Genomic DNA, 15,368 nt, shown 5'->3' with positions numbered 1-15,368 from the left:
AGTCGGCTAAATGACTATAGTCGACTAAAATATATAGCATAACAGTTTAGGATTTTTTTCAAAGATTTAATTTATTTATTTAATTTTTTTATTTATTCAGTTCATTTCCGACATGGTTGCAATCACAGAAATTCACTTTGACATACAGAGCAGAAATCACACCGTTTTTTTTTTTTTTTTTGTCTTTTTGCCAGCACCAAGCTGATATGAGATGGTAGTAATGTTTGTAAACACACAGATTGATTTGATGTGATTAATGCGCAAGATCACATGATCACATTGTCCCATGTGACGAAAATTATTGTTTAGTTTTTATAAATCGGCAAAATTCTAAATTTATTTAGACAGTTTTTGTTAATGTTTTTTAATTACTCATAGTCTAGTTATTGTCACTTCAAAAAATGTAGTCTGACGAAAATGTTACGTTGACAAAATTAACACGGCTGTCGTCTAGAGACGCACTCCACTGCTTTTCCATTTCTGCCGTAGATAGATAGAAACATTATAGTCCTAAATACAGAACTAAATTATTTACATCAACATTTTGTCTTACAAATTTTAAGAGGCTTCGTTGACTGCAGTAAATCGCAGCTTCTCCATGTTTGCTTTAAGCTGTTGCCCTTAAATGCCCCCAGAGGCCTTTTTTCTTCCCTGGTGATTCCCATCGGGGGGTGTGGGGGTCATTAATTCATCACCTTTACCACTTCCATTAATGCTGTGGCCTCCTCAGAGAGCCCTTAACTGCTCAGTGACCACCACGGGTGCTGGTGTTGTGCTCTCAAATGGCATTCTTAGACATAGACATGTTGACAATGTAGCTGTGGTTTTCTTTGAATGCACAAAGGTTTTCCATAAAAAAGACATACATTAGTTTGTTTTTTAATTTAGCTTTACAGTAGGAGTGTGACATATCTCGATACGGCGCTATATTGCGATATTTTCTCGCACAATCGATCATCGATATGCTCCCGCTAAGTATCGATTTTTTTTTTTTTCAAAACCTTTCTGCTTTTCACTAAAATGTGCAGGTACATCTTCACAGAAATGTTGTCACTGTTTGTTGAAGGAACCAATATATTGTTTACTGGAATATTGCACTATAATGGTGTCACTGGTAAGAAAGACCCTATTTTTACAGAAAGCATTATTGGAGATACTTATTCATTTACATTGGTATGTTGACACTTATTTACACAAATGTTGCACTAAAATAGTGTCACTGTTCATAGGACACTTTTTCAATGTATTGTCTTTCAGGGATATAAAATAAAAATTGCATTTTTTCACTTAATCTTTTTTTTTTCTTGTTATGTCATAGATTATCATAGATTGATTTCTGATCAATATATCGATAATCGCAGTATCGTCATATCGTGAGATAATTGTTATTGTGAGCCTTGTATCTCATATCGTATCGTATCGTGAGGTACCCAGAGGTTTCACTTAATCTTTTTTTTTTCTTGTTATGTCATAGATTATCGTAGATTGATTTCTGATCAATATATCGATAATCGCAGTATCGTCATATCGTGAGATAATTGTTATTGTGAGCCTTGTATCTCATATCGTATCGTATCGTGAGGTACCCAGAGGTTCCCACCCCTACTTTACAGTATATCAGTTTATTTTCTTGAACAATTACCTAAGCAATGTATAAAAGCTGCATTATTGATGAATCTACATAAAGCACAGAAAATAAGCACTTTCTCCCTGCATTTCATCTTTTACTGCCGCTTTAGGGCCTCCTTTCCCTCCAGAGAATGTTAAATGTTCATGTGCGAAAATGGGTCTCCATCTGACTCCAAACACCTAGGGCAAAGTACAAACCTTATAGATAAGTGATAAACTTTGTAATAAACCAGGGATTTTTTTTATTTTAATACTCAGACACAGGATTAAACATTAAGCCCTATGTCTATTAGCATTATTATATTAAGAGTTGCTTAGTTCAAATGTAAAGGAAAAAAACCTTGCTTCAAATGTTGTGGACCAACGTGTTGAGCCACTGTAGCAAAGCCAAACCGAAATTCTTACATAAGCGGTGCACATATTGGAACACGTGACAACAGTATATGGAGCAAAACTCACGAATATTCCTTCATTGAGAAGATTCTTAAAGGAAAAGTACCATTTATTTGTGATGTACGTTTTTTGTTTTAAAAACTTACACAAACACTGATAACTGTGTAATATTCTCTGCACTAGACTTTTACAATGTGATGGAATCATCCATATCTTGGTAAATTGTTGTGAATCTGCTTTTTTCTGTATTGATATGCAATCAGGTTTTTTTGGGGGGGGGAAATGACCAGTTTATGCAAAGTTATAGAAAATAATAAACTTAGCCTTATTATAAAAAAAGTAGACTTAGTCGCAACTTTTGAAACAATATTTGCAAAAAGCTGCTGCAAAATCAGGTGCAGAGATTGTCCTCAAGGTACTGAGAATTAAAAAAAGGTCATGTTACCAATTTAATTATAGAAATCATTTTTATATATGATCAAATGTATAATGAATTGTAATTTTTCATTTATTTCCTGTTATTTTAAGGAAGAAATACTATATCAGGATATACTGTATATCGTTACCAGGATATAATTCTACCTATATCAGGATATATCATTTTCTCCATATCGCACAGCACTAATATATATCAAATGTAGATAACTTGCACCGAGACAACTTTTGCGTCGTCGACATGTTCGAGTATCATGGAAAATGCATAAAAGCACAAATAATTTTCGGCCTTCTGGTTACTACTGGGTTTACGAGCTGGCTTAAAGCAGATATTCTGTCGTTAGCGCAACGCTAATGAGGCCTTTTAATCACCAGATGGCAGCGACACTAGCATGAGCTGATGACATTTTAATGATGAGCAGGTGCTAATCGAGAGAAGTTGGATGTAGATTTTCTTCTGACTTTTGATACCGTTTGTTCTCGGCGCCGTTTCCAGATAACTTGGCATGACTCTGCTTTACTCTTTCAACCTGGTTTCAAGTAAGAATACCGCTGAGCTTTAATTATCAGCCCAGCCTGTCAATGTGACAGAGTTTCCTTGTGAAAACTCTCCTGACTCTGTAGCAGTTAGCTGCAACGTGGACCCATAGACGGTTCTGATTAAAGCACAGCACATTGTTCCAACTGCAGCACTTTAATGTGATACAAAAACAGAGAAGTTACTGCATGGATAACTTGTACCATGCGTCAGTGGTGCGAGACATTGACATGTATGGGTTTCCTTAATTTTAAAATAATCTGGTGGAAATGAGAATTTAAGACGGTGGATCATGGGTGGAGAAGGGTGAGTCTATGAGGAAGTCTGGTCCTCTAAACCAGTGTCTCAACCTTTTCAGCCCACAAACCCCAAAATAAAGGTACCAGAGACCTGGGACCGCCACTGTAGCTGAAGAGTGGCCAAAAACAGACAGCGAAAGTGGTAAAAAGGGTTCAAAGTGTCAATATTGGAACAATTATTAGGAACAATCAGTTTAAACTGGCAAATAATGGGCATGACAAATAGGGAATATGGTTAAATAAAAATAAATAAAATAATAATAAAAATAATTATTTTTATAATAATAAAAATAAAAATAAGTCTAGAATATAATGAAAGTTAAAAGTGACAATAATGGGTCAACCTATGTGAGATTAGGTGGGAAAAATGGGGGAAAGAGTTTAAAAGTGCCAAGAATGTCTTGAAAGTGAAAAAATGTGCCGAAAGGCAATGAAATCTGATGGAGAAGTGGCTGAAATGGAATTAATGTAGCAAAAATGCATTGAAAGGAGAGAAAAACCTGGCAAGAAAAAGTGATGAAAAAAGATTAAAATATGGCAAGTTTGGTGTAGTTGCAGAAAAAAGGTAAAAATAAGCTAAAATGGGCTCAAATTGTTTCAAAAATTGTCTTAGTTCCTTGAAGGCATCTGGTGAACCCCTCCCAGTGTCTCACGACCCCAAGGTTGAGAATGGATGCTCTAAACTGCATCAAAACAATGGTGAGCAAGGAAAATGTAATGCTCATCCTCAGCTAATTATGCATGCTCAGTTATCTTCTTCGACTCATTAGATGCAACTTTAAGAAAACCTTTTTCAAATTTTATCCTGAAACATTTATCTTTTCCAGTCTTAATCAATCTACTTTATGCACTTAAAGAGGGAACCCTTTATTGGTTTTGTTATTACCCCAGTAGTAACACCTGTTAGGATTATTGCTTTCATTTCAAACCTAATTTGTTTTTCCACAGCCATCATGACGTGCTGCACTTATGTTGAACGTAAGCCATAATTCAAGGTGCTGTGAGGCAGGAAGCCCCAACTAGCCGCATGTCAAGCAACGGTTCTATTGCTTTATCTATGACTCCTTTCTTTACAGGAAGTGGTGCTTGTCTTCTGAAGCTGTACTTTTTTATCATGATTTATTTTTCATATTTACCTAACACAATATATGAACCTAGTTTGAATTTTGCAGTTGGTTTTGATAGATGACACCAAATTATTATTTTTTGTGTAATAAATACTTGGAAAGTAAACTATTAAAAACTGTACTATTATTGGGGAATATAATTTTCAAAACCTTTGGCATTTTATACATTCATGCAGCCAAGTAAAATGTCAGATATTTTGATCTGTGCTGATTGGCTATGAGAAATCATCATGCTGTTGAATAATATTATGAAGAAGAGAAACTTCCATTTTCAAAGAAAATGTTTTTAAAGATTGGTGCCAAACCCTGTTGCCAGACTACCAGATATTCTTTTCAATTTTCAAAACCACGTTCAAATCCACATTTTATTACTTAACAAAGGCTATTTTTACTGGATTAACTTGTTTGCATATTTAGTTTGAAGGAATAATTCACAGAATACACTAAAACACAATTTTCCGCATCACTGTGCAAACATATGTCAAAACATAAAAACACTGCGTGCAAAACAGGAACTCGGCTAATTTTCTTGATAATTTTGTGCCATCAAATGAGTCCAGGGCTTGATATGACATTAAACGTGTGTTCTGTGCTCAATGATAATCTTCCTTTTCTTCCCCAGTGTGTTCGCCCCCCACGGAGCCTGAAAATGGGGGCTACCGCTGTCACCCGGTGGGTTGCCAACAGTTCGTCCACAAGACGGTCATTGAATACTTCTGTGATGAGGGCTACGCCCTAAAGGGAAACTACAAGTTCCTCACCTGCCGGTACGGAGAGTGGGACGGCCCGATGCAGATCAGCTGCCGACTCACACAAGGTGGGTTGTTTCGTGCGGGGGCCTCAGTGTGTTGGTTGGAAAGCAGAGAGTGTTTGAACCCCGTTCTCATTCTCTGTCGGCCTTCCTGTTTCCCTCAGACAAAGAGCCAAGTTCTCCACTGGAAATACCAGCTCTGTCTATTGTGGCATCCACAGCCAGCTCAGTGGCTCTCATTCTGCTCTTAGTGGTGCTGTTTGTTCTGGTTCAGCCAAAGCTCAAGTCCTTCCATCACAGCAGGTAAGAACTGTACACAGTGCTCTCATCGTCCATGCTCTAAGTATATTTATATTTCAAGTCCACAAAGCTGTTCATTTCTACTCAACGGTCCTCGTTTTTCAACCTTGGGTGAAAACGGGTACAATTCTGAGAGCACATTGTGCCGTACGACAGGACCAATGTCGGACTTATGAAACATTCAGTATCTGACCAATCCTAGCACACCAATGATCTGGTGTTGATGAATGTGGTGGCTAAATTTGATCGTCCTTAACATGTTATGCCCTCAAATATTCTTGGTTTGATGGCTCCGTCCACTGAGGTCAAACAATCATTAACAAGGAAAGAAACGTTTCTTAAATGAATTTAAGGAGCTCTTTTAAAAGCTCTGTGGAGGAGAATAACATGAACAGCGTTTCCGTATTGGAATGGATTCAGGCTGAGGTTTGAAATAAATTATTGATAATGGCAAATGACGGTTTAAATGAAATGTAAGCGTAAATTCCTACTATTTGATCAAGACAATTCTTTACATTTAGACCAGTCAGGCTTGCGAGTCCGAGGACCTTTGCGCTTCTGCCCAGTAGCAGGATTTATCAGTGGGTTTATTGAAAGAAAACCAAAAAAGTACAGGTATCAGTAATAGCATGGGCTTTTGAAAATTCATTTTATTTTGTTTTAATAATCCATTTTGATCTGCTCTGAAAGTGTTTCTGGTTATACTGAATAACAGCTGAGGCTCGTTTAATGCTTTATTCTCAGAGTCACTCAGATTAGGATGTGCTGCCGCACAAATCCACACATTCAAGTTAAGTATGCATACACGAGGTCAGACCAGACGTGAGATCTGATCGTAGCGTACAATCACGTCAGAATTGATTAATATTGGAGCTTGCATGAATTTGGTCAAACGCACGTCAGCACGCTCAGATCTGAACGTTTGATAAATGAGGGCTCAAGTTGGTCAACACAACTTTGCTTTAATGCCTAAATCTGATTTTATTGCCCATATGTGACCTGTAACTGACCTGTTAAAGGCAGTTCAAACAGCACAAGCATGATTTTTCTTTTTCTAAATCTAACCCAGGCCATTTTCATATGTGGTTCTAAATCCCACACCTATCTGATTATTTACATGCCTGATAATTACATTGATTCTACTAGGGCTGCTAACTTTGGTCGTTTAGTCCACTATTTGGTCGATGTCGTCGTGGTCGACCAAGATTTTCATTGGTCGACCAGCAATGGTATCCGTTTCTATACCATTGAAAGCGCACTGCGCTTCAGCTGTCAGTGCAGTGTGCTGTTCTCAGAGCAGAGAGAGAATGAATTAAGACAGGCTTGAAGCACAAGCATCGACTGTTGAATCAATCCTTTTTCTGCAAAAGAACATGGATTATCCTTATATTTGATACGTGGAATATGTAACTAGATCAACTGCTTTCTCTGGCGCGGTGACGCACACTGCGCACCTGTGTTTGACGTGCGTTTGTTTCCCTGTACGCTGATCTTATGTTGACATCAACAGTTTATTAATAAAAGCAGGCTTACCACTAAGACAAATGTAAATATGTCATTTGTATGAGGAAAAATTGGTTTTAATTGTCGTTTTAGGTCGGGCTCTGATATAAATATCTAATGTCTGTCGGACCTGTGGGTTTCACTTTTGTTTTGTTGGGTTCTGGTCAAGGTTCATATCGGAAATGGTCTGTGTTTAAAAGCAAATCGCCACCTCAAAAAGCCAAAACAAAATATTTGTCTCTTTTTCTTTCTCCTAGTCCTTCTCTGCACCTGCTCATTCATTATTATTTTTTTTTGGTCAACTAATCACTACGTGTGCCATAATCTTGGTCGACCAACCATTTCCTTGGTTTACTACAGCCCTAGATTCTACTGCTGCTGAGACCTTTGACACATGTTTTTATTTTTTCATACCCTATTTATATATTAATAAAAGGGCTTAACAGGGGACTCGTTTCTGTCCATAATCACATGAGCACGAACGACAATTAAAAATCCTTGAATTCTTGAATATTTTGCGGCCAGGTCGCATTGATCAACCTTAAGCAGCACGGTAGAAAACAGCCGTAGGAAGATAGGGTGTATCGTAAACAGTGGAGTGAGGTCTTAGAAATAATAAATTAAATGAATACACCAACTCTTAAAAACAGAGTTAGATTGAACAATATTTTAAAAATGTAAATACAATTAAGAAAGATATTTTAAAAGTCAAAATGTGGTCTTTCCATTTCTTCATGAAAGTGTGATGGTCAACATTTTGTTTCCAGCAGAATCTCAGATCATCTCACTGTTCACATCCAAGGAAGTACCAAGAACAGATGCTCACTTCATCAAAGACTCACAATAAAAACCACATTTAGCGGTGCCTGAGTCAGTGCCACTCAGAACATTTCAGTATCTGTAACTCACTTTGTTGTGGAAGCCATAGAAGAACTTCATTGTACTCGGTGGAGCCGATGTGTCCGGCTCGAGGGATGGAGGAGGGTCTTCTTCTCCTTTTTATTAGAGGTTGTAAATCAACAGATTTGTGCACTAGTGACCCTTTAAATTGAAGTCAGAAGCTGAATTGTTAAGTTTAATTTCTGGTGTACGTGAATGTGCCGTTCTCATTCATTTATGAAGACTTGCAGCCCACGTGTGCAATTCGTGCAATTCTGCGATCGACCGGTAGATCGTGATTGACGCATTGGGCACCCCTGCTTCGGAAAGCGCATTTAATGTGTAATATGAACACCCAAAAAATGTGATTTCTGCCCAAAAAAAATCTGAATTGTGCGTTAAGAGCTGCTGTCTAAAGGGCAGATTCACTAAGATCTGACATAAAGGGTGGTAAACCAGGTGCGTCCCTAAATCCTTTGGTGATGCAGTTTCCTCACCGGCAGTGAGGAATTCACTAAGATTGCAGCAATGATTAGCACGCGTGCAGCAGTGGTGAAGACCGCCCTATTTAAATCAGCGTTTTGCTTGTTTAATGTGGAGAGGCGAGGTGTACAGAAGCACACAATGACATTTGATTAAGTGAAATTGGAGGAAGATGGACGTCTCTTGTCTGCCGCACAAACATTTAATAATGTAGAAAACTAACTTCAAAACCTAATAATATTTTTCCCCCCTAATTTAATGTGGATGCTCATTTAGGTCCTGTAACTTTGCTCTGATCAGTCCATGAAAAATAGGCAGATTTGGACAAAAACCTTCCTATTGATCCGAGTTAATGCAGTCTGTCAATCAGTCAGCACCATTTGAAGATGATCTACTGACCATCACCCAGCAAGTCTGGCTCCTGAGTAGTCACGCACACTCTCATTAGTGAATATTGTGCCATCGCTTTGTAAATTACACATGCTGCTCAGCTGATTCTGACCTGACGCTCCTGCCATCAACGCAACACGAGAGTTTTACGGTCAAAACATGGAGAGAAAGACACAGGAGCTCATCGGAGCTGTGCGTCCGGAGCAACATCCATGAATCTCTCCATCTATCCAGCATCCTCTCTGCACCGAAGCAACTTTACTCCACACGCGTCACCGTGGGTGCACGTCCAGCCTTTTCTCTTTCTCTCTCACGTACACACACTTTACTCTGTATTTTCTTATTCAGTGGCTCTTAATATTGACTATTGCTTTATTTAAATCATTGTCTTATACTAGAAAGGTTAACTGGAACATTTTTTTCCATCTCCGCTGTGTTTATTTAGTGCAGCTCATATCTGCGTGTGTTTGCACTTGCTTGTCAGTCGTACTATTTAGTATTTTCAGCGCATAAAACAATCACCGCAAACAGTTGCTGGTTTGATGAATTGCATTTCGCCCACTGCATTAATTTATTTGCATGTCCTCCTCCCATTTTTTTGCTCGCCTTGTGAGCTCCGCCTACTATACATATTCACTAGAGGGAAATGCGCTAAATGGATTGAGAGTGCATTGTGACGTGCAGCAGCCGCACACTCCTGATTCCCTAGGGTTTGTACGACTGTATTTAAGACAATTTTATGAAATAATTTATGAACGGTATCATTGCAGTCCAAACAAAGCTTCTACGCAGCTTTCAACTTATCCTGAGTTACCATGAGTACCTGTCAACATTGAGCTGTTCTGCAAAGCTGCATTTAAGACAATTTTATGAAATAATTCATCAACAGCATCATTGCAGTCTAAACCAATCTGACATTGCACACCCTTGAACCAAGCAGCAGCCATGTTGAAAGTTTCAGGTCAATCTGAGCCTGATTCTCAGAGATATTTGAGGAACAGCGATTCCTTGCTTTATAGATAGATGAAGTACTTGTACTTGAGCACAATTTCAATCAAGTAACAGTATTTCTACTTGAGTAGGATAAGTCAGTACATTTACATCTCTGTTGATTGTGTGGGTTGTACAGGAATTGTACCATCAACCGTCATCAGTCTGGTCTTTGAACCCTGGTTCTATTTTTGAGACCCATGTCTTCTCCTCTCTCTACACCAGGAGAGAACAGGGCGTCTCAGGCCAGACCAGCTCCATCATGGTGGAAGGCGTCCAGGTGGCCCTGCCCTCCTATGAGGAGGCCGTTTATGGAAGCGGAGGCCCCTGCGTTGCTTCAGGACCTTCACCCTCTCCGCCTCCGCCCCCAGCTTCACTGGAGTCCCGTGTCCCCATCGTACTCTCTGAGGGGCTTCCTCAAGGGGCCACAGGAGGCCCCAGCACCAGCAGAACTAGCCACCACAGAGACTTAGACTTCTGTCTCCCCTCCACGTCCTCGTCCTTCTCCTTCTCCTCCCGCCGCCATGCAGAGACAGTTCTGGTTCATCAGGAACCTTCCTCATCCTCGTCATCATGGGCTAGAGAGCAACTTGGAGGTGCATGTGCAGGCCCACTACCTCTTCGTAGAGACTCGGAGAGCAGCGATCAGCACAGTCTGCTCTCCGTCACCTCTACCGATGACTTTTCTGACGGTAAGAAACATGATTAACTCATTAGGCGATGCCTCTTAGTCACTTTTTTATGATAAGCTACCTGTGATATCGACATAGCTGTAAATTGTCACCAGTCTCTTGATACATGTATTCAATTATAATTTGGGTTGCAAAAGAGTGGACATTATTTTTTTTTCAAAAACTATAAATTTGAATTATTTATTGGAATTTGTTTTAAATAAGTGTATCATATCCAAATATAAATATTAGCATCCATTCAAAATAAGACTATTTAAAAAAACTTGTCATTTCAACTAGGTTTTTAAAAATGTTGAGAATTTTGAAAGTTGGAATTTTGGAACTTTCATTGGGAATTAATGGGAAATTACCTAAATTAATGGTAGGCCTCTAAAGGGATGTTAAATATTGTTGGGAAAATGTATTTTAGCATAATTTTAAATATCAGTAACTTAAATTATTTAAGTTGCTCCCAATTTCTGGTTAAATCCAATAAATGTTTCATGTGAAAAATGCATATTTCTGAATATTCTCAAAATTCCAGAGCTTAAGTCCCTGTGGAAATTTGCAGGAAATGTTCCTACCTTTTGCAACCTTAATTACAATCCTGTACAGAGTTAATAACATTAAGACTGACAATTATTACAATAAATGTGTTATAAATGGAATCATTATTTCACCAACATTTTGTTCATGTTTATGTATATTGCAGTTTGAGAGAATAGGGAAGGCAAAACAAAAGAAACCATTGTACTACAAATGCACTTGACAGCGTGACTGTTTTAAAAAACATTGACCTTGCTGTTGCTGATTACATTTGTCTGTTCCTCTTCAGATATCCCTTTGTTGAAGGAAGCGTGAAGCCTGCTGGCTCTGCTATCAGCATCAGCAGGAGAGGCCGTCTCCTCCATCTGTCACTGCTGCCCAGAACTGACTGTGGCCATCAACCCCCCCCCCCCCCATAAGTCCTGCAGCAAAGAAAAGTCAATTTCCAAAACCCAGTGCAACTTGGTCTGCCATCGCAAACTCATGCAGAGCAAAAGAAATCGACCTGTGTTGGACCCAAAGCGACGACGGAGCAAAAACTAAGTGTTGCCAGCTCAGCATAAACCCTGTAGATCCTGTGTATATGTCAGAAACAAACAAATCATGACTTAAGGTTGTGTATTATCGGCTATATATTATCATTCATATGCCCCTGGCCAGGGGTAGATCTCTATATTACCATCACTCAGAGACTTTTACACAGAGGGTTATTGAGACCCTTGTACTTTTACAGAGAATTTAAACCTTGTGATTTTTTTGCTCCCAAAGCCTCGGCGCGGGGACTCTAAACCGTCTTCCCGCCGTACTTGAAAAGTTGTGGGTGGCGCCCGCGTTTCTGCGGCCGTCTACGAATGCTGCACGTTTTCATTATTGGTTCCAGCCCTCACAGAATGAAGCATGAAACCCTCTTTTCTCTGTTATCAGTCGACTTGTGACACATGGATCAGTGACGACCTCCTCCTCCCCGAGGCGCAGCATTTCCCAGAAGCAACATATCACCAATATCTCAAAGAAATGCTCCTTTTCATTTTGCACCTGCTTTCTGTAAGCTGCTTTTATGTCGTGTGAACGGGATTGATTGATTGATTCATTGATTGGTGTTTCAGATTTTAAAAAAGAGATTTGATCTTCTTGATTGGTCACACTCAAAAACCTTTTATTTCAAAATTGTGTTTGATTTTCTTCTGACTGTATTTATTGTTTGGCGTGTGGCTTTGAGTTGCTGATTTTGTGTGTGTGTTTCTGTGTGTGCGTGTGCGTGTGAGTCAGTTAAGCAGTGGAGGACGTGTCCTTACATGGGAAGCCTTGAATCATCCATTTCCTGATCAGAGGACAATTTCACAAAGGCTGTGTTTGAAATGACACACTCTGTACTATGCACTACAAACTCAATGAGTATATACTGCCTGTGTCAAACTCAAGGCCCGGGGGCCAAATCCGGCCCTTTGGAGCATCCAATTCAGCCCGCAGGAGAAAGAAAAAAAAGTCGGAGAAAACACGAATCATTTTGTAAATGAAACTCAACAATATTTGCAGGGGCTCACAGTTTTACAGTCATTTTTAATGTTAAACTCAAAACTTACAAAATCTTTCAATTTTCCTTAAATTATGAAATAACATTTACCTTAATTAAATAGAAATTGGTCACAAAATCTAGGAAATTTAAAGTGAAGATCCTGTTAGGACTGATATTTTTCACTTATTGCTTGGATATGGACGGTTTCTTCCATATTTTGTCATTTATGTATACGTAGAAGTGCAAACTCTGGCGCAATAATGTTGAAATGACTTGCTTTTCTGCATTAAAATCTGCCGCCCACTTGAGATCAAACTGTTCCTTATTTGGCCCCTGAACTAAAATGAGATTGACACCCCTGTAAGTTTACTATATACTATAAGTATGATTAGGGTGATGAGTGTTCCCACTGAAGTATGCTTCCACGTTTCCCGAGATGGATATCACTGTTGATTCTCCACCTTTAAAAGTTCTAAAAACATTTTAAGTGAAAAAGTGACCAAGTAGAATATCAACATGTGCTCATTTGATCCATAAGACTCACGGAAACACATTTATTCTGACATTTTGGAGATTTTCAGAGAGCCTCCATTGTGCTACTGACTAAACTTTTGGTTAACTTCAAAACAAGAGCCCTATTTACAAAAGTGTCAAAAACTCATGGAAGACAAGAAGATATGCTTTTATTTTGAAAAGGAGATGTTTGACTTTTAGTTTGAAGCCAGTCCCAGGGCGATTTTACATTCCGTTCACAATGCATCATGGGGTGGTTGAGTATGACTAGTGTGCCCACTGTGCATACTTAAGAAATGTCCTGATATAGTATACATCAGGGTATTTCTCACATACTCAATATTTTCATACTATCTAATGTGAACGCACTACATACTCATTTTGACGTCAAACATCGTATGAGTAGTACGTTAGTATGCGATTTCAAACACAGCCAATATCTCCAAGGCGTCTTATCTTAAAATAATACAATAAACAAGTTTCTTGAACAAATCTGCATCTTTTCAGTCATCGAGTCCACTACACAATATGCGTGTGCTTATTCTGCTCTGCTCAACGCCTGGAAACACAAACCTCACCAGAAGAATGCCTCAAATAAAGGCTCCACTTTTGTGCATTTTTTTTTTTTTTTTTTTTTTTTTTACACAAACTGCAACTGGTTGCAGTGTAATGACAAAAAGGTTACCACCCCCTGCCCCTTCACACAAACACACACTAATAACCCCACTAAAGCTTCTGGTGGTTGCCATGGAAATGGAACCACTAATTGATCCTGAGAATTCCTTTCCGAGTGAAACTTTTGATTTTTTTTTTTTAAGACCACAACAATCCATCTGAATTTCTGTTTCTTTAATTTGCATTCGTGGTGTGTGTTTGTCACGAGTTGCAATGTTAATAAAAACAAAGTGTTGCCTTAGACTCATATTTTTCTGTTTTTTTTTTTTTTTTTTTTGTGTATTATCTTAAGCCTCCAAATCGGTTGCTTTGCAATATTGCACCATGTTTCTGTTGTTTTCTAAATGGCCTTACTAAGTTCTTTTCTATTCTATGCATAAAACTGTATGTATCACTGGGGGTTTTTTTGGACATAACTTTAACAGATCTCGTTTTCTCTCTCTCCTTCCCAAGCTTTTCCAACAACTGTAATGATGAATCTGTAATAAGCACCTATATTTTGCTACTCCTCTGCTTTGTTCCATTGAACATTTGTTGGATTTGGAAAGAAAAAGATTTATTTCTTGCTATGAAGCACTGTTGTACAGTGTTACGTCCTTTCAGAAAAAAGAAAAAAAAAAAAGTTTAAATATCTCCCCAGAACTTCTACTTTCAAAGCTTTCAGTCGCGGTTTTTCCTCTGTACATGGCAGTGGGTGTGAAGATAGTAATTTAATATTTGTATAAAGTTTAATTTAATTTTACAGTGTGTATATAACTTTCTAATTAAAGCTTTCTTTTCAATGTAGATGAATATGTCTCGTTTTTTTTTTTTTTTTTTTTTTTTGTTTGACTGGAACTCATTTTGCTTTTGTAGTGTGAACATTTTCAGGATATCCTTTACAGGAATACATCTTTGAAATTTAATTGGAAATTTGATCCCGTTACTTATCACGCAAAGGGATTTTTGATCAATATAGAAAAGATAAAGAATAGAATAGGCCTTTTTTTCATGGTACCATAACAGCCGTACAACAAAGTTCTAGTTGCTCCATCCGCATCAATTCACTGTATAAAAATGTTATGTATTACTAAATATACATAGGACATGTGACAAAAGTAAGGATAGAAAAGGGCAACATTCACATGAAATATAGCAACAACAAAAAAAAGTCAAATTGTTTATCTGGTGCTGGCAGTGTAAAAAAAAGGGAAGTAAATCAAAATTGAAACTTTTTTGTATCAAATTATGATTTAAATTTCAGTTTATTAAGTTGGAATTTTGGGCAGATTTCCTCTTAGTTATGTCATGTAACATTCTCAATCTTTACTGACCCAAGTTTTGCACATTGAAAAGTAAATTCAAAAATTTTAAAATTCAAAAAATAACAAGCATGACACATGTAATAGCCAACAAAAATACATCAAAACATTGAGTTGTATATGGAGGATAGTGGATACCATAAACTTGGTAAATCAAACATAAATCAAAATTGTGTTTTGTATAAACAGAGAGGATTAAATAGTTTGAAATGTTTCAAAGATTTTGCAAATTCCTGCCTTTTAGTAGTTTTGATCAATATTAGTGAATTGCAAAACAAGCAGCTTCTGATTAAGTGATTAATAATTTATTGTCCAAAATTGAAATGCTTTTAACCAAAAATGGGTGTGAATAAAAAAAATGAACGTTTTATTTATTTATTTGGTTTATATAGTTTGTTTACATCTGTTTTGAGTGCTTTAAAACTGATA

General features: G+C 37.8%; 1 protein-coding gene across 1 annotated transcript in view; it reads left to right on the top strand.

Annotated features, from left to right (window-relative positions):
* The window catches only part of susd6 (sushi domain containing 6), a 39,899-nt gene extending 27,498 nt beyond the window's left edge, over positions 1 to 12,401 (top strand). Inside the window, exons 3-6 of the mRNA XM_028440047.1 lie at positions 5,044 to 5,238; positions 5,337 to 5,475; positions 9,943 to 10,409; positions 11,224 to 12,401. Of these exons, the coding sequence (XP_028295848.1) occupies positions 5,044 to 5,238; positions 5,337 to 5,475; positions 9,943 to 10,409; positions 11,224 to 11,249 (827 nt within the window). The 3' untranslated portion in view covers positions 11,250 to 12,401. The remainder of the gene's footprint in view (positions 1 to 5,043; positions 5,239 to 5,336; positions 5,476 to 9,942; positions 10,410 to 11,223) is intronic.
* The last annotated feature ends 2,967 nt before the right edge of the window (positions 12,402 to 15,368 follow it).

Source organism: Gouania willdenowi, chromosome 24 (assembly GCF_900634775.1).
Source record: "Gouania willdenowi chromosome 24, fGouWil2.1, whole genome shotgun sequence".
Taxonomy (NCBI): Eukaryota; Metazoa; Chordata; class Actinopteri; order Blenniiformes; family Gobiesocidae; genus Gouania; species Gouania willdenowi.
Note: the sequence above shows the minus strand (reverse complement) of the source record. Positions and strands in the feature narration are given on the sequence as shown.